Genomic DNA, 20,806 nt, shown 5'->3' with positions numbered 1-20,806 from the left:
AGATACACGGTTGAAAATAATGGTATTAAAAGGGCTTCTGTGACTAAAAGGTAACTTAAATTGACTTAAAATTTTGTAAGCTATCAGGTCTAACATGAATTTTATTCAAGCTTTTAAGATATAATTCCTGTGAAAAATTTGTTGATGTAGTTCTTTGTTAAAGTATAAAGCTTGTATGTTTTATTTCTCACACTTAGTAAAAATCTCATCTTGCAGATCACTGCTATAGATTTCAATTTGTTTCCAGAACTACAATGCAAAGTGTTATAGAGAGTGTTTAAAAATGAGTAAAAATGATCTGTGCCCATATTCATACTTATTTTTGTGTGGGAGGAGTGACTGATATATCAAAGCGCTGTGATACCATTCAGTGAGACCTTTACAGGTTGGAGAGTTTCAGTTCAACAAAGGCAAATGCAGGGTCCTGCACTTGGGGAGGAATAACCTCATGAATCAGTAAGATCTGGAGGCTGACCTCCTGGAAAGCACCTCTGTGGAGAAGGACTTGGGGGCCTGGTGGACAACAAGCTGTCCATGAGCCAGCAGTGTGACCTTGTGGACGAGAAGGCCAACGGTATCCTGGGGTGCATTAGGAAAAGCACTGCCAGCAGGGGTAGGGGGAGGTGATCCTGCCCTTCTGCTGTGCTCTGATGAGGCCACATGTGGAGTCCTGTGTGCAGTTCTGGGCTCCCCAGTTCAAGAAAGATGAGGAACTACCGGAGAGTGTCCAGTGGAGGACTAAGAAGATGATTAGGGGACTGGAGCATCTCTCTTATGAGGAAAGGCGGTGAGACTTGGGCATGCTTAGCCTGGAGAAAGGACAACTGAGAGGGATTTTATCAATGCTTACAGATGCCTTAAGGGCAAGTGTCACGAGGGTGGGTCCAGACTCTCTTCAGTGGTGCCCAGCAACAGGACAAGGGGCAACAGGCACAAACTGAATCCCTGGAAGTTCCATCTGAATATCATGAAAAGCTTCCTAACTGTAAGGGTGACAGAGCACTGGAACTGGCTGTCCAGAGAGGTTGCGGTTGAATATCACCTGCCTGGAGGTGATCCTGTGCAGCCTGCTCTGGGTGAATTTGCTTTGGCAGGCGTATTGCACTAGATGGTTTCTAGAGGTTCCTTTCAACCATAACTGTTCTGTGATTCTGTGATTCATGTATTCATACCGTGGCATTTCATACTCGTCATGAATGGCAGCTGAATCATTTGAAAACTTAAGTTTGTTCTGGCAGAAACTCAATGCAGAGAAATAATATTCACACATTATATCAGGATGAGTTAAGAAAATTATGGTATCTGAACAATGTCAGGTTTACAAAATCAGGCAAAAAGCATGTTGTCCAATTAAAACTGCTCTTTCTTCCTAAAACTGTGGTCAGATGTATGGTTCTAGTACAGTTCCAGTGCTCGTTTTTACCTTACTACTGACAGGAACAGGTAGAGGAAGTGTAGAGGGAAAGGTGTACAAGGACACTCCTAACTCTTAAATTGCTGGATCATGCTTGAGATTGTACACCAAGTCTCAGTGGCTGTTATTACCCACGTCAGATAAAGAAAAGTTAGAGTGAGTATATCCACCAATATTTACGATCATACATCTTACCTCAGTATTTCTGCTGTGTATAGAATAAGAGGGCTGTGGTATGTGATTATTTTTCAGGGTGCAACTGTAATATAATGATAGCTGCAGCTTCTTGTGTGGTTGTCAACAGACTAAAATTTTCTCTTTCAAAATCTAACTCAACAGGACTTGGAACACCAATTTTATATTTACTGCTCGTCCATAATTCTAATCATGCCACATAGAGTAATATGGGTATAATTATTGAAAAGTATGCAATGTGTGTTATTCTTTAACTTCTTATGTTCCTCTGACATCTATAGAAATAAATCTATTTTCTTAAAATAATTTAGCATTTATATAACCCTTGTATCAGCTGTCCAGAGCATATAATTACTGATATTTATTAAGTGCATCCCACAGCACAAATACATGACTAACAGTCTCTAGCAGAAGTTGGTGAGTAATGGCAGCCTGTATTTATTACCCTGCAATTGAGAGATCTGAGTACTTAAGAAGAATATAGGGAGTATTTTGTATACACCTGTGGTGATGCATGAAAGAAATGTGCTGTGCCATTCATGGAGTGGAAGTCACAGAATTGTGCTCTAGGAAAAACCACATCTCTTTACCAATGCAGTGAATCAATGCAGTGATTCAAGTAGCCTTATTAATTCCCACAGGATTGGGTACTATGTATATGAGAATATATTGGTGCTCTGCATATGAGAACTTTGTTCTAAGACCAGGCTGCAATCTTCCAGTCTTCTTAAATTTTGTCAGGATGTAATTGGTTAAGGTCAACCACCTCTTTCGCCTTCCTCTTAGCATCATAGTCTTCAGGTAATGTGTATCCTGTGAACCTGCAGGAAGTAAAACTCATAGTTATTTTTTTGAAGAAGGTTCAACTGGAATACTGGCTATGACATTACTGGCCTCATGCTGTCCATGTGCAGTATGCTGCTGATTTTCTTCCTCCTCAGAACCCCTACTCTAGAGAGGATCTTCCTGTTGTCAGATGCATATGATATATGATCCTCTTCTGTATAAAGGATGATACAGCTAGTATCAATGTCTTCCCCTCATTTGATTAGTATTTTGATTGAGAAGGCATTTATCTCCATATAGAGTCCAATCCTGTTTCAGATCCTTACTGAGTGAAAGCGCAGCTTTGAGGTGGCCTTGAAGGAACAACAAAAGAGCAAGTGTAGACCTATACTGTCTCTTAGTCATCCACATGCAGTAGGAATGATTTGCTTATGAGTGCCATTAAAGTACCTTTGTCCCAACAGCATCCATGGATCCTTGCAGAGATCCTCTTCTTGCAGAGAGGGTAAGGGACACAGAGAGACTGAAAGTCAGATGTTTCATTGGCAACTCAGGCTACTTTCACAACTATGTGGGAACTGCAACCAAACTGAGAAACAGTATGGAAGCATGTAGTTCTGACAGGAGGCATGTCAAACAGAAATCTGTTCCCTCTTCATGACACAATGAAGACATAGTTGTATTACACTGGGTTAGTATTTTAACAATATTTACCCAAGTAATTAAGTTATAGCTTCATATTTTAGTTTGAGCTGTAAAGTCTTATAAAACCAGAAATATCTCCTTGAACAGTTTTGTAAAGGGATATATTGTGTCATTCAGAGAAATGAACCATAAAAGTGGTTTCTGTGCTAAGACTGCATCCTTCTAAAACTGGTAGATGGCAGTAGAGTATCTGCTTTGACATCTTTAGATTTACTTAGAGGAGTTTGCTAGATTTTAGTACAACAATAAAAATCTATTTTATCTCTTCTATAATCTTGAAAAAAATACCAGTTATCTGACTAGCAAATCTTTTCAGCTTTGTGTTCTTAGAAGAGTAATCATATTTAGTTCAGAAATGATTGATTTGAGGTGTTTTGCTGTTTATTTTTATTCACTGACATAGAATTTTGCAATATATTTTCAACTGTATGACTTTTCTCTTTTTGAAATTGTAATACTTTGCGTAAAATTTGATTTTGTTGCATGATTTGTAGGGCATATTGCTTCTGAAATGAATATAAAACTTAGATATAAGCCTGTGTTTATTGTGTTTGTGAAGTAGCAGTTTTGCAGTAGCTATGAATGACTGAAGGCAAGACTTTTTCCTCATCTTGTACGTGAGTAAAGAACAGAAATAGATTTTGTCTTCCTAGAAATCTGTATTATCTAAGTTCCAGAGAAGGAAGTTGAAATCTTGACATTTTCTCATTTTTATTTGTTCCATTAATTTTTATTTTAATTTTTAGGTCAAACATGACTTTCTAGTAGTTCCATATGAAGCTACATGGGATCATTGATCATTGTCTTTATAGCTTTCAGTTCTCTTTAATCTCTCTCATAACTTTTCTAAATGCATGTGCTGTTTACTGTAATGTGTTGGTCAATATCATAGCACATGTCCACAGAAAACACAGAAGTATGCAACAGATAAAAAAGCTGAGGTGCACAACTAACTTAATAACTAGGTAAATAAATATTGACATTTTAAGTTTGACCATCCCACCTTTATTAATATATGCAATTTGTATTTTTCTGCACTGGCAACTCAAAAAACATGCAGTGTTTGAATTTTCCAAAAAGAATGGATAAAATATTCAGTAGCAGTTCCTGTAGGCTGTTCATAGGTATTAGATGCACTATTCACAAATAAATTGTTCTATTGAATTTTTTATATAAATACTGTTATGATTAGTTAACCTTACTTAAAACAGACAGCTTCTACAGAGAATTGTGGTTCTGAATAATCTTCTCACCCCTCTTTAAAGAGACATTATTGGTGATTGATTTTATGTTTTGATTACCTTTCTTTCTATCTCTCTCATATTTTTAATGATGGTACTGTTTTCCTGCATTATGGTGGGTTTTTACACTTTTATCATTATTCAGAATATTTAGATGTGTATTTGGTCTGGACTAGCACATCATGTAAGTGCTTTTAGTTTATAATATATTAAAAGAATATGTTGCAATAACGCAGGAGAGCATTCAAAGGTAAGGTATTGAGTACCCTGTATTATACATCTATGATTAAATTTTCAGTTTACTTAGTACTATAAGTACATACCTGGCTAGAGTGCAAAGGCTATGATTCAACAGACCTAGACGTATGCATCTGCGATAGCCACTTGTAGTCTCTCTTTGTGGTCATGAAGCATTGTATTTAAGGCAAGCTTAATCTAGAATAACTATTTGAAGTTGATTATAGGTTGACTTGATGGTCATGTATATATAGTACAGTGAGAGGAGCTGAATTCTTCTTAAGCTTTGTAGTTAGCTTTCCAGGAAATTAAATTAAAATCCTCATTATAGTTTCCACAACATAGACCCATCTATCTAAGGTACCAACGTAAGGAACTTAATTTTCCTATGTACTCAATACAAGGGTCTTCCAAATGACAAATTAACCCACTTAAGATCTATCTGTCTATTGATTACATATGAGGCTAAGGTGGTGATATTTGTAATCTGCGTAAGTTTTAAGTAAGCTTTAAGTTCCTAAGGGTAGGTGGTGTGAATTTGTGCTTGTCTGATGTGACTGTGTACAGTGCCCTCTCTCAACCCAAGAATTATTTTGTCTTCTTAAATACACATTCCTAATCGTATTTCCTTTGTCATCTGAATGAAGGTCTCCTTATAGGTACTCATCCAGTCTGTGTTTTCATTCCTGTCCTGTTTGCCTTATAGAGCCATTTCTGTTTCTCATAAGGCCCTCAGGAATGTATTCCTGATACTCCTCTTTCTTTTAAATCCAATTTTCCTTCATTCAACTCCAAACTTGTTTCTCTTGCCTGGAGTTGAAAACAGTTATGTGGAGCAACCGCAAACATACCACCATACCTGGGACACTTCTGTGATACACCTGGTAATTCTTATAAGGATATATATCCCACTCATGGTTTTATTTAGGTCCTTCCCAATCTAAAAACATTCTTTGTCCCAACCTATGCATGTGACTCTCTTGTTTTTACAGGCCATAAACTGAAACAAGAAGGGTCCAGATTGGGTATTAAGGGAAACCTTTTCATCACTATGGCAGTAAAGCAGTGGAACAGGTCATCCAGGGAGGTTGTTCAGTCTCCGGACTTTAGACTTTTCCAAGACCAGGACAAATAAAGTCCTGAGCAACCTGTTCTGATCTCAGAACTCATCATACTTCAAGCAGGAGGTTAGACCCTCTCCCGGGGTTCTTTCCAATCTGAATTGTTTTATGATCCTATAAAAAAAAATAAATCCTCTTTCATTTGCATAGCATTCAGAAAGAGACTGATTTAAGAGTACTGAGTAAACATTTTCTCAGGCTTTAACTGACTTGAAGTAGCACAGACTGGCCAATACTGTAAGGAACTTCACTGGGTTTTGTGAGAATTAAATACTTACTCCATTCAAGTTCTAAAATCAAACTTGTAACCATAGATAAGCATTAATGTGAATTACTATTTTACAATCTCTAATTCTTTCCTAAATTTGAACTGATTTCATGGATGTAAAAATGGTGCACAAAAAAAGTGTCCATCAAAGTTTCAGTCCCTTAGCAAAAGTTTGGGGTGCTGAAGCAGTTTAGAGGTGAGGTGAATCTGAGTATTTTGACACAAATCAAATGTATTTTCATCTGTTTCTTGAAGGTGAATGACTGCTCTAGGCTACAATTTGCAAAAAATGCTCAGGCTGAAGGAGCCACCAGTACACAAAGTTTCAGCCTATCCTATTAAAGAAAAAAAATTACGGTGAATTGGAAATAGTTTGCTGTCATGGAAACTTTACTAGTAAATTATGCTACCATCATACCTGTTATACCTGAGAGAAGAAATGGAATTAACTGGAGAGAGTTAAAGAGTTTTCATGGACATTTGATGAAGATCACAGCATGTAATCAAGAGTTAAAACTTGCTTTCTTTTGATTCAGTACTTTTACTTTAAGTGTGTCATTTTGAGAATGATATCCCAATATTTTTGAACTACTTTGATAAAATATACAAAGCAGAAACAGATATAGGTGGAGTGAAGAAAAAGATTGAAATAAAGGTTTGATAGTATATTTCCTATATAATAATTCTGTAATTAGATAACTAGATAACTAGATAATTAGATAACTAGAAAGAGACATACACTATAGTTAGAAAAATATTTTAATTACTTGATCTTCCAGTCACTATTTTGCAAATTCATTTCAGCTATCTGGAGATATGTGTTTATACCTCTAAAGGCACTTAAAAGAATGAATACCAGAGTTAATATTTTAAATTTCCCATATTCAAAATGCAATCATATAAACTTTTGTGAGCTTTATAGCATGCAAGTTTATATGAAGTATTGCACACTGAATTACCAGTAAAAGTATATTTGATATAAATGTTTTATTACTTAGCAAATGATGGCAGGCAACTATCCAAAAACAAAAGAGTCAAAGCTATAGCTAAAAGAATGATATCTGGAAGGCACAAATGTGTGCTTATTATCTGTATTGCTTGTCAGAACATTTGCATATGTGCAGAATGAAAACGAGGAAGAATAACAGTAGTGATAAAGATACTATGATCAAAACATTAATCAGAGAAAATAACTTTTTTTTTAAATTAAACAAGAATCTTTTCTGATATACACAATAGCTGGAGCACACAAAGTATTATTAAAATTTAATATTAAGTTATGAGAATGAGAGGATGAAATGTTATTTTACATAACAGAAGCTATAAAGAGCGGTAGCTCACATCTTCTTTTAGCTATCAGAATACTTGCCAGAAGCCCATTTAAGCCTTTGCATCCACTGCTGTTTTCAATCCCAGATGAGATTTGGCTTTCCTCACTCGACCCTAACACAACTGAGCAATTCCTTTATATTCCTGCTGGGTACTGCATCCCTACTCCCATCTTCTGTGGGAGACCTCATAGCTGTCTACAGGTTCCTTACAAGAGAAAATGGAGGAGCAGGCACTGATCTCTTCTCTCTAGTGGCCAGTGACAAGATCCAAGGGAATGGCATTAAACTGAGTCAGTGGAGGTTCAGGTGGGATATTAGGAAAAGGTTCTTCACGTGAAGTGTGAGTGGGCACTGGAACAGGCTCACCAGGGAAGTGGTCGCAGCACCAAGCCTGACAGAGTTCAAGGAATGTTTGGACAGAGTACTCAAGCACAGTGTGATTCTTGGGGCTGTCCTATACAAGGTCAGGAGCTGGACTTCAATGATCCTGATGGGTCCCTTCCAACTCAGGATATTCTATGATTTGAGATCAGAAACTTTTTTTACATCCATGTTGATTTTCTGCCATGATTGCTTATCATGCTTGTTTCCTGTGCATCAGAAAGGACTGTTCTTGTGCTTTGAGGAAATTTTTCTTGACAGTTTCTTGAAACTCTCCTGGCCCTCCTTTGCCCTCCAAAAGAGTTGCCAACTGGGTCCTGCTAAAAAGGTCTCTGACTAAGCTAAAATCTTCTTTTCTGAGATCTGGGGTTGTGATTCTACTGCTGGCCTTGCTATCTTCTCTCAGGATTTTTAAGTCCACAGTCTCATAGTAAGTGCTTATTATAGACGTTAAAACAATGGTTTTACGGTCATCTTGTAGTGCCTCATAGTCCCTGTCAAAACTGATTAATAAGAAGCTGCTGTTTGTTTCAGTGAAAGAAAATGAAAAACGAAAGAAAAGAAAACACTTCATCATTGCACATCTTTCAAGAACAGAAAATAAGTCAAAACCCAGCAGAAACAACTTGATTTTCTTCCTCATTCTATGTAACAATTAAACAGTCCAGTCATTTTGAATGATTAATACATTTTTTACTATCAAACTTCATTCTTTATTGTCAAGCAAAAGAAGAGAGAATAAGTTGTTTTGCAACATATCTTTCAAAAAATACACTGTGAAAAGTAACTAAAATTTAGCTAATATGCCTTAAAATACCAGGGGGTTTATATGCAGTTTAAAGGACTGACTTCAATATCACTGAAGAATTTTAATTTTAGTGTTCTTTCTTTACAAGTGTATATATATATTTTATCAGTTTATGTGTGGACTTACCAGGGTTGCTAACAGTGAAACACAGTTGGACTTAAAGAACTGGAAGCTCCCCTTCTTTCTGGAAGTTTTGCAGTTATTCTTTTAATTGCTTGCTTTCTTTCTTTAATAAGTATGCATTTAAGTAGTTTGAAGTAGCATGAATATCTAAGTAAGAGATCTAGGTCAGATCAGAATGAATTGACTATAATTATCTTGGGTTTTGATGCCTGATAGTTACTGTATGTATTTAGTAACATATCTGTTTTTTTATTTCCTTTAAATTTTTAATTACAGATGGAGCCTAGTTTAAAGCAGAGCTTGAGTTTTTACTCTAAATTTTGTGGAAAAGAGGCTAATTAATTAATTGTACACCTCATTAGTTTTTAAATTATAGTTGAACAAAGTCAATTACTACAATAAGAAAAATACGGATTTTTTTTGTTTGTGGCTTAATATGAATGAGGCTCAAGTATGTTCTCTACTTTAATATAGGTATTGTTTATGTTTTGGTCAGACCATGATCAGTGATTAATTATGCAGGAAAGTATAGTTCAAAGATAAATTGGAGAGTATTTGCTATTGTATCACATTTTGTACTGAAAGAAGTTTGTTTATCCTTCTTCAAGATTGCATTTGTACTCTCATCACTCAGGTAATTTCACAGCTTCGGATCCTGAGCAGATCAGTAACTGCTGGCTCCAAATTTGACAGAGACCTATGGTCTACAGAACTTTCTCCTGTTCTCAACCTATGGAAGAAACTTAATCAGGTAGGAGTGTACCTGATTTGAAATGACAACTTATTCTTTTTTTTCTCCTGGTAACTACATAAAAAGTAAAGTCTAAGGAATTATCTCAAATATTGAAACACTAGAAGTGAAAAAGTAAATTAAATGCATTTGCAGGGGAAAATACAATGTTAGGTGTTTGTAATTAGCTATGAAGTCTGTACATGATGTAACAGGCTATCACTTTTTTCTCCATATGAAGGTGAGACCATACTCAAGACATGAGACTAACATCTTGTATGTGTTTCCAAGAAAAATACTAATGTATTTTACATTTTAATTTATTCTTTACATTTTAATTTATTCTTAATTTAAATATAAATTAAGTTTTTCTTGTATAGTCTTGAAATATGGTATTAGCTTTAAACTGAGGTTCATTAAAATCCCTTCTACATAGATCACAGACATCGTGGCCCAAAACTATGTCTTGTACACAACAACAGTGTATGAGGAAAAACCTTTCCCTTACTCAAATAATCGCACACAAAGAAGTTGCATGAGGTGCACATTAGAATTTGTCATTACATTGTGAAATATCTCATTAAATTCTCATTTAATCCATTCTAACTGTATGATACATCATGTTTTTGTCAAAATAGTCCTTTAGTACTAAATAAGTTCATGTTGAAATCTGTGGCCTCTGAACATGGGCTGCTGTTAACCAGGTCTGTGATCCTGTAAGAAAAAGCAGGATATTTCAATGTGACACCTTTCATGATCTCTTACTAACTAAACATACTTTTAGGCTTGCAAATCTTCCTTGCAAAAGCTCAGATGAAACTTTTGCATATATGTCTGTATACACAATCAGAAAATTAGAGATTTTGGTTGTAGCATTTGGAAAACTGATAAATGAAGCCAGTTTTAAACAGCAAAATAAATCGCACTACATTAATATCCATTATCAGCACACATTGCTAATGACTAGTTCTTTATAATTGTTAATCATTATCAGCACAAATTCAAAGTACTTATTCCTTAAAACTTGAGTCATAAGTTAGCTGTGAGTATGCAGTACTATGAAGCTGAAGCCACACAGTTGGTGCTTCTGGCTGGTCCTTGGTAGTCTTAGTCACCCACATGGAGGTAATCAATTGCCCAAAAGCTCTTTGATAAGGGAAGCTGGACCTGACAAAGGCCTCTTCTTTCACCCCTAAGATTACCCTCAAATCTGAGATCTCTCATGATTTTGTAATACTTTACTTCAGTTCCTGACCTACAGGCTGGATGACACTTAGATAGGGTTATTTTTCAGGTTGTAGCACGTAACTTTATTCTGTCAGTTGTCTGTTTTGCTTTGTTGTGTAATTGCTTCTTGTCTAAAAGCAAAAGTAGTCTTGCCAGTTCTTAATTTTGCCCTTTCTCAATGATGAGTATGTGACCATCAGCTGTTGTTCATGGTTCTTGGGCCTCTCTTTTCAACCTGTGCCCATGCTTTCAAGACCTTTGCTATCCCATGCTAAAACTTCACATTATAACAGCAAACACCTGGTACTGAATTCCACTTCAAACAGCAAGCTCTCCTAACAACTTAGTAACATGTCTAGAAGGTCAGTACTGGAGCCTTGCATGGTACGTGTAAGACCTAGTTAGCATGACCTATTCCTAGCAAAAGCAATTTGTTTTTTTTACAGAATCATTGGGTACAAAAATTTTGTATATTGTTTTCTAGGCTCCTCTCCTGTGAAGACAAGCTGAGAGAGTTGGGTTTGTTAGCCTGGAGAAGAGAAGGCTTTGAGGAGACCTTATAGTTCCTTCCAGTACGAGAGCTGGAGAGGGACATTTTACAAGGGCATGTAGTGACAGGATATAATGCTGGGGCCTGAAGAACCGGCCCTGAGCCAAAGCTGACCTATAAGCTGAACTCTCAAACCTAGTATTATATTTAGACATATATCTGCTTATTAACCAAGATGCTATATAATCCTCAATAATGCTTTAAGAATATGCATTTGTGCTTGTTAACACACTATATTATTAATATTTATTAAGGCTTGAATGTGTTATAAATACACCTTTTCTTTCCAGCCATGGCCATGAAAAACAGCAGGCCTCACATAGTCACAGGTGGTTCATATTTGAGATATTAATGTAGCCATAAGTTCTGTGTTTAGTGACTAGTCAAGGCCATAGGGCATTTGATAGTAGATGGTCCAAATCGACTCCCTTGTTCTCCCTTTGGGCCTTGGCCAGGCCTAAGGGGAATACCAATGGAGGACGAAAGCCAGATAGTATTGCCACACCAATTGAGTAATGTAAGCTGGTTTGTTTAACATTATATAAGCTGGACCCTCTCACAATGAAGATGGAGGCCTCACCTGCGGGTGGACACACTGCGTAGGATTTCCCATTTACTGGGAAGAGGTTTTCCAGACCTTAGCTGTGATGGGGGACTTTCCAGCTGAAGTGCAGTCTGGATGATGATGAGGTAATATATTTAGGGTAACTGGTGATGTATCTCTCTCTTAATCACTATAAGACTTTCTTTGCAGTAATGATTAGATGCATTGCTAAGTGTGTCCTTTCATAAGCCACTGCTTCTTTTGTAATTCTTTAATGTCTTGCACTATAGTAAACTTATACAATTATTCTTTAAAGTTGGTGTCTGTGTTCCTTAAATCCATCCTCGTTACTGGGGGAGGGAGGCAAAACAGATTGGCAAAACTCAGGGCAAGGGGGAATGGCTTCAAACTGAAAGAAAGTAGGTTTAGACTGAATATTAGGAAGAAAGTGTTTACTGTGAGGGTGGTGAGACTAGCACAGGTTACCCAGAGAAGTTGTGGGTGCTCCATCACTGGAAGTGTTCAAGATCAGGTTGAATGGGGCTTTGAGCAACATGGTCTAGTGGAAGGTGTCCCTACCTGTGGCATGGGGGTTGGAACTTGATGATCTTTAAGGTCCCTTCCAACCCAAAACATTCCATGATTCTGTATTATCTTGAAGTTTCTTTGATTTTTGAAAATTTTTGTGCTATTAGAAGGTAATGAAACTAATTTTTTAAAGATCTCCTTTTAGAATAGGAGAGTTTCTGACCTTGTGTAGGGTTTTTTTGGGGGGGGACATCTGCTTGAGTGTTTAAAGAAATTTAAATAACAATGTTCTTTATCAAAATTAGTTTTCATAGTCTGTTCAACCAGTAATTGCTTTAAGCTTTGAAAAGGTCTAGGCAACTTTAATATTTTCACAGACGTGTACAGTTCTACATTCTCATTCTACATCGATTTCTTAATGAAGGCATCATGTTTGTTTTCAGAAGTTTTAAAGACCTGGAAATTGGAATGAAGAAAATAGTTAAGTTGCTGCTTAAGTTAACAACCATAAATTATATTATTTATGCATGAATGGGCACAGAGTATGAGCTAAAATTATTTCCCAGGTATGAAGAAGTAGAATCACAAAAGCTATTCTAGCAGTGTGTAAAGAAATTCTCTCCCTTCAATTTTGGAAGCATTTGCATTTAGCTCCAACAGGTCCATGGCTATGTTCTGCTGAAGACTCAAGAGGGGAATGCTGCATTCCAGGTAGGGTCTCATGAGACTGGAGTAGAGGGTGCTCCTAATTCTTTCATCTTCCAGCCTATATTGAAACTGGGGATTGCCCTGACTCAGGTGCAGGACCTTGCCTTTTGGCCTCATGAGATATAATACTACTACTACTACTAATGATAATAATACTCTGGCCTCCAATCTGGAGGTCTGGAGACACTCTATCTATAACGCTGCTGATGCTTTTGAGAAAGCACGCAGGTTCACTCTTCAGGAGAAAAGACAATGCAGAAAGAACCGTGCCTTGCAGAATATACCACCTAAGGAGTCTTTCTGCTGTGCCTTTTGCAACTGGATGTGCCTGTCTCGTATTGACCTTTTTAGCCACCAACGCACTTGTAGCAAAGGTGGGTAGAGCCCTTCCCAAATCTTCGTTCGCGAAGCCTAGCCATGATGATGACTAATGATAATACTACTACTACTACTAATATCATCAGCATCCTTTTTATATATTGGATACAGATAGTAGTAAAGTAGAGGCAGATGGGGATTGTAGTAAAGTAGAGGCAGATGGGATAGATGTTGACAATACCTTCAGTATTATTTACAAGAAGCAAATATTAGTTTTCTACCTGTCAAATGTACTTATCCCCAAGGGTAGTTGGAAATAATGGTAAAATATCTGTTTCAGACTACTAAAACTCGAGAAGTGTCCAGTATAGGTCTGAATTGAATCTAGCTAATCTATTTATAGATTCAAAGTTCTTTTTAAAAATCATCTACTTTTTATTCCAGAGGCAAAAAACCTTGTTAATATGTAGACAAAGATTAAGTATGTTTTTAAACGTTTTTGTTCCCATACTGAGTATGTAAATCAAGGATTAATTCAAAAAGGATTATCTTATAAATACCTTGAAAATAGTTGTTTTACATCTCTGTGCTGATAGTTCTGAAACATAACAAAATTTAACACTTGGCATAGGCATGTCCTATAGAATGTACACTGGAATGATTTATCATAATCTATGGACATATTTTTATCTGTGCACTCTCAATGAAACTCCCAAGTCAACTAAACCTGATCCACACAGAAGCACCAGGAGGAAGTGGAAGGGAATGGTAGTGAGCAACTCCCTGCAGTTGGGAAAAGGACTGCTCCCATTTTCTGACCTCATCTGTTGTCTAGGGAGTTTTGCTTCTTTTCAGGGGCTCAGATTTGAGACATTGTGGAAGGACTGCCGAGGCTCATTTGACGCTCAGACTATCACCCCTTGATGCTTTTCTACGTAGCCCCCTGTCATACTGCCAGGGATAGCATGGAGCATATGAAGCATGACTACGTGGGTCTGGGGATGGTGGTTAAGGGCAGGGGGCCCTAGATGTTCCTTCTGGATCCTTACAGTGAAGGTGGAGGACATGAGGAGGAGTGGACAGATCCTACAAGTGGTTGCACAACTGGTGTCAGCAGGGATTTTGGTGTTTATAACTATGGGGGTCACTTTAAGGATTGATGATAGCCTGCCAGAAAGAGAAAGGTTCCACCTGACTAAGGGGGGCCAAAAGACTGGCCTTGTTGGTGAGGAGACTTTTGAGATGGAAGTATCAAGGTAGAGAGAGGATGACCACAAATTATATGAGGAAGTAGTCAACCAGGTCAGCAGGCAAAATTAGGTCTGTAGACATCATAATCAACAAAACAGAGCTGAAGGGGCACAATGTAAAGTGTGTCCATATAAAGTATTCAGTCTGAGGAAGAGAAGCCTCTGGGGGAATCTTAGTGTTTAGTGTGTATTGGCTGATGAGAAGGAGTAAAGGAGATGGAGACGGACACTTCTAAGTGTTGTCCCATTGCAGGACAAGAGGCCATGGGCACAAACTGAAATACAGGATATGCCACTTTTTTACTGTGATGATGGTCAACCAATGGAACAGGTTGTCCAGAGAGGCTGTGGAATCTCCATCCTTGGTGATAATGAATCATAGAATATGCTGAGTTGGAAGGGACCCATCAGGATCGAGTCCAACTCCTGGCCCTGCACAGGACACCCCAAGAGTCACACCATGTGCCTGAGAGTATTGTCCAAACGCATCTTGAACTCTGTCAGGCTTGGTGCTGTGACCACTTCCCTGAGGATCCTGTTCCAGTGCTCAACCACTCTCTGGATGAAAATCCTTTTCCTGATATTTGACTAAACCTCCCCTGACTCAGTTTCATGTCATTTCCTCGAGTCCTGTCACTGGTCTCAGGAGAGAAGAGATCAGTGCCTGCCCCTCTGCTTTCCCTTGTGAGGATGTTGAAGACTGCAATGAGGTCTCCCCTCAGTCTCCTCTTCTCTAGGCTGAACAAAAGCCAGGTCTAGGCAACCTGCTGTAGCTCTGAGCACTAGGCAGTCTCCAGAGGTTCCTTCCAACACCAGCCTTTTTGAAGTTCTAGGGTAGGAGTTCTTTTGGCTCATTTTTCAGAGCTATCACAGTCTTTGTGGTGAAACAATAAAAATGGCAGATATACATTGGAAATGAAAAAGATACTTAAAATCTGCTTCAAATCAGTGTGATCCTATGTTGAAATTACACAAGCAAACTTCTCTTTTTATGTAGCTCTTCTGGACTAATATAGAATGTCTTGACATTTTCATCTATATTAGCTTAATTTGAAAACATACATTTTAATTCTTGCCATTTGAAAGCACCCTTGTAATGAATACTGTCCTAAAACTGCTTCTAGAGTCTTTTTCAGCATGATTTAATAACAGCTTAACACCAATCAAATTAATTAAACTCTCATAAACCTGCCATTAAATTAAAAAAAAAACCCACACACTCAGATGCTAACTATAAGTTTGTGTGAAAGACTTGTTACTCTATAAAATAAAGTCTTCACTGAACGAGTTGTCAAATGTTACACAAATTTTAAAAACCCTTCCTGAATGTGGAAGGGTGGCACACTACAGGCTGTTATCAGTGGCTGGGCCGTCAGAATTAATTCAACCAATCTCTGTCCTGGTGTCCATTCTTTTCCCACATAGCCTACTACCATGACAGGTTGTAGATTAGGACCGATATAAGCACTGTATAATCCCTCATTGTCACATAACGGGATCAGTTGGAAATCAGTGTCCAGTGGAACTCAGGCATTGCCCATAACATACTACTTGTCAGAGAAGCACAAAAGTATCAGGATGCAATAGGATTGTGTGTTTCATCGTATCCAAATGGCTTTCTCATGAGGAGAGGGAGAGGAATCAGTGGTATATTTTTGTTGCGAGGTGGTCTCATTTTTTGCCTTGTTTCTGAAAAACCCTTTAGCAGCTCTATGAAAGGAGGCCCACACATAATAAAAATTCAGCAGCAACTGCTTCAAAGTTGTTTGCTGAATGTATGAACATAAGCTGTCGTGTTTTGTGTCTTTTGTTGTGTTTGTAAATTGTAACTAATTACTTTCATAATGTTGCATAATGCTGCAAGAAAATTGCAAAAGTAGTTTTGAAGAGTAATGAGTTGTTGCTCTTTTAACTAAACCATTATAGAAGCATAGAAAATATCCTGAATTGGAATGGACCCCTTAGGATCATCAAAGTCCAACTCCTGGCCCTGTACAGGACAGCCCCAAGAATCACACCATGGTACCTCATTAGGTACCTCAGCTTTAACAAAAGAACAATTTTTTTGCACAAAGGAAAATCACTGAAACAGAAATATAGGGTCATTCTTTTCTTTATTTTCAACAATTAAAAGTTTGTGTAAAAAGCAGTGAAAGACTAATACCTAAAAGAATAGGCAGAGAGACTTGGAGGAGGCAGAATAGGTACATCAAAAGGCTAATGGAGTTTTCTAAAACCCACCACCATCACTAACATTGAGTTTTGAATCAAGTCCAGAACTAGTGGAGGTATATGACTTTATTTTCATTATATTTGTTACATTTCTTTGGGGGTAGTTTTCAGAAAATACTGGAGTTTGAAAAAGCTTGAGTTTAAGAAGGTAAAGCTCGGGAACAGCTTAGGTGAGACTGTGAATTCTTACATTGTACTAAGAAAGCAACACTTACAGAACTGAAAGGGAAACTGATCAAAGTTTCAAAACACATCTGATTTAATATTGGTAGCATAATATAGTATTTAATATTAAAGATTAGAATCTATGTTCAGTTTCTTATGATTAGGAAAAGCACTCAGTACTTCAGTAGTTCTTCATCTTAATTCCCAAACAGGTCATGAAGATATTTTGAAGGTTGATGTGAGTTATATATATAATGGATTTATTTCAAGGGAACGTAATAAGACATTAAATGTATAAGCTGATATTGGCATTCATGTTTAATTTTCCTATAAAAATGACAGATGGGTTGTTTTATCAAATTCTCCAGGGAAAGCACTGGAAAAAGTGATGAAATGAATATGTAATTTATAGGAGACTGTTATGTAAAGGACAGTATTGAGGAACTTAGAGGCCTTCTCTTTCAGTAAATTTGTTGTGAATTAAGAGAATATATGTGAAAGATTGAGCAAAGCTTGCAAGTTGCAATGTCTTTGTTCTTTCTTTACTTTATGCAATTAAATACCTCAATAAGAAACTATCAACTGGTTTATGCAAGTTTTACATTACAATTTACATATACTCAGCAAACTGTGGTCTCAGAAAAACTGAAGTGAAACTGGTACTGTGATTTTAGAATGCATGCAAAATAAAAACACAAAGCATAACAATTCTAAATACTGTATGCTTCTTATAGTTAGAACAGTAAGTAATTTTGTGGTATACCTTTTTAACAATGTGGGAAGGAAGACTTTATCCTTTATTTCTTTGTCAGTCATAAACCAAAGTACTGATCTTTCACTTAGCTTTTCTCATATTTTAGCTTGGTAGTTTAGTGCAGTATGAGCTTGAAATGAAAAATATGAAAGTTCTGACAAACGCACAGTGCCTGGGAAAGATAATAGAGGTAGGTATCTTGTGTGTTCTGGAAAGCAGGATGCCATGTGACAATTCAGAAGTTTATTTAATCTGAAAAATAGTCAAAACTACTTGTTATTTTAAGAAGAGATATTTCAGAGAAAGTAAAATCAAATTTTACCTTTAATAAATTACTACAAATTGAAATAGCAAAAAATTTTTTCCTCAAAGACGAGGGATTTCTTTTTGCATTTGTGCCATGTAGAATTTTCCAATAAAGTTTTTAATTCTATAACTGGAATTCATTTCAACCACTTGTCACATGTCAGGTTGGCAGTTTCTGAACACATGCTAAAATATATTTGTGTAATAAGCTGCATATGAATTAAGATTTGCAAAATAATACCATCTCTTGAAATTTTTGAATAAATTTGGATTTTCAGTGGCTGTAATGGAAGGGGGAAGTAAGTAGTGAAAATGGCAATGTGAGAGCAGCACTACCTCTCAGAGTCTGTTACCCAAGATTTACACATAATATTATACTTATTTTGTATTTATTATTCTATTTAATTTGCTTCCATGTTGAACTAGTCTTACCAAAGCAAGAACTATATCTGGCAGCATAGTTTATAGTACGCAATAAAATGTGGTTATGCTGAGTACAGCACTGCTTTTTATATTGACACATTAACACAAATACTAAAAGCAGTGATTTAGCTAAGTGAAGATTTTTCAGAAATTCAAGTACTTTTGAAGTAACTGGGTAGACAGAGTTGTCTCAGAAGAGTGATGTCTTTATTGAATATTTCAGAGACACTACTGAAAGTATCACTATAGTTTTAATCTAGTGTCAGAAAAAGGATGATATTCAGTATTAATTCAAAGCTAACAAGGTCATATGAAGTAATACAAATGAAACAAATAATATGTTGTATAACACTATAGTTTCCCTGAGTTTATTAACTGGATATCACATATTCTTTTTTAGAATTCTAACCTGATCCATCAGAAGGTGTCTCCTCCTGCAGAGCAACAAGGATCTCCAATCTTATCCTTCATTACTCTGGAACAATTCAGTGCAATTCGCCTTGTGCAAAGTGTCCATCAGTCTCTTGCTTCTTTAAGTAAAGTCATCAGAGGTACCTCATTACTGAGTTCTGAAGTACAAAGACTAGCAAGTGCTCTGTTAAACCAGAAGGTAATTTTGTATACATTATAATGCGCAATGAAAAAAGACAAGGAAACTGAACAAATTCTGATACACATTTTCATGTCACCATTTGTTCTAAGCTCTTTTATTGATTAAAGACTCTAAAATGGAATTCTTTTATTGATAGTAAGTCTTGAACAGAATCAGGATTTTTCTGGAAAACTTTTCAAAAAAGTGTTGCTTCACGTACTTGCAGAAGCTTCTGAATATATTGTCCTTTTATCAAGTTTTCTCTTAAAGACAATTCCAATAAGGTTAGAAGTTGTGGAATGCTATTTCAATTTCAAATACCAAGTCATGTTTGATAAGTCAAATATATTAGCCAGTAGAACATGTAAATCTGTCCCTTTACTTAGTTTTTACATTTTCTTAAAATTTAAGTTATAATCACAATTCGCTCTCTGCATTTATTCAGTGTGGAGTATTGCCATATCACACCAGACAAGCTGTACCTATCATACCAACCTATCATCTCACCCTATATTCTTGATATATGAGAAAAGCAATCAGAATTTGCACATGTACTCTCTCCATCTTCTTTGGCATCAAACTGGGCATATTTATAAACTGGTACAATTAGTGACTGCAAATTTACCTACTCCATCATTAATAGCCAGATAATTGGATTACAAAGATAGTCAAACATGGATGTGACCTGAAACTCTGGTTTTGTGTCACCTGAAGCAATTGATAAATTCTGCTGACACTAATGCATAGATATTGAGATTTGTTCTGCAGTGAAAGGTAATTCCTATTTATATCTTGTTTATTTTCATTGGAAGAACAAGTACTGTTAAAAAGATTTTTGTGCATTTATTGATCTATATAATGGCCCATCTTCGCGAACGAAGATTTGGGGAAAGGTCTTTTACCTTTCCAGCCTGCGCAATGGATTTTTTAGGTGAGACACAGCCTGCGCTGAACTGAGCCCACCCTTTAATCCTAAGGTTCATCTGCTGGGGCCAAGCAAGCTTGGACAATGGCAGTGAGGTCCTCAGGACGTAGGTTTGTTTAGAGTGTCCTTCTCATAGATGGATGGCCACACAGGGCTAATGACCTCCATCAGGCCAGGAGACCGGGATTTGAACCCGTGGTCGCAGCAGTGAAAGTCCTGCACGCTAACCACTAGGCCACCAGGGGTCTCATTTATTGATCTATCAAAACAATAATTAAATTTGTTGTCTTTTTAGATTCACAAGACAGCATTTGTTAGCAAAATTGCAGTACAATTAGAATAAATTAATGTTTTCATGTTAGCAATCTCATTTCCTTTTTAAACATTTTTTGACTGTGTGGTAGAAATTGGTACTACGTACAAATCATAGCGAATGTAAATGATCCGTGTAATGGTCATTCTTTAATACTTACAGTTATATTTCTTGTTACTGAGCAAGAGAGCATGACTTGCTTGTGTGCTTAAGATGCACAGAAATTGGAAGCAGCAGGAGCTATGAAACTGATCACTGTCATAAAAATGTAGTTAAAAATTCTATGCATTTTTACCTCTTACAAACATCAGTTCAGTGCTTCGTGATGTATTCAGTGAAGTGTTTCTGTCATTTCATCTGCTTACTCACCCACTTACCTTGACACAGATCACTTGACTGGATTGTAACTGTATAGCAATCTTTTCAGCAGCCTTCCAGAGAGGCTAATGACACATTCTTGGCATGGCAGCTAAACCTCAAGACAGCTAAACCTCACTATATTTATCATCCTAAAATGATTTGTTTCATGGATCTTCTATACACTGTTCTTACTTAGTTTAGTGTTTTCATGTGTTATGTAACAAAAGACTATTTTTAAAAACTTGTATTTTAAAAGCACCAAGATTGTAGT

The 20,806-nt window shown here is 36.7% G+C and overlaps 1 protein-coding gene across 3 annotated transcripts in view; it reads left to right on the top strand.

Annotated features, from left to right (window-relative positions):
* The window catches only part of DYNC2H1 (dynein cytoplasmic 2 heavy chain 1), a 170,675-nt gene that overhangs the window by 117,856 nt on the left and 32,013 nt on the right, over positions 1-20,806 (top strand). For all 3 annotated transcript variants that reach the window (XM_027677336.1, XM_027677335.1, XM_027677337.1), the window contains exons 83-84: positions 9,245-9,361; positions 18,746-18,955. In XM_027677336.1, the coding sequence (XP_027533137.1) occupies positions 9,245-9,361; positions 18,746-18,955 (327 nt within the window). The remainder of the gene's footprint in view (positions 1-9,244; positions 9,362-18,745; positions 18,956-20,806) is intronic.

This window comes from Neopelma chrysocephalum, unplaced genomic scaffold (genome assembly GCF_003984885.1).
Source record: "Neopelma chrysocephalum unplaced genomic scaffold, ASM398488v2 Primary Assembly neopelma1_43, whole genome shotgun sequence".
Lineage (NCBI taxonomy): Eukaryota > Metazoa > Chordata > Aves > Passeriformes > Pipridae > Neopelma > Neopelma chrysocephalum.
Note: the sequence above shows the minus strand (reverse complement) of the source record. Positions and strands in the feature narration are given on the sequence as shown.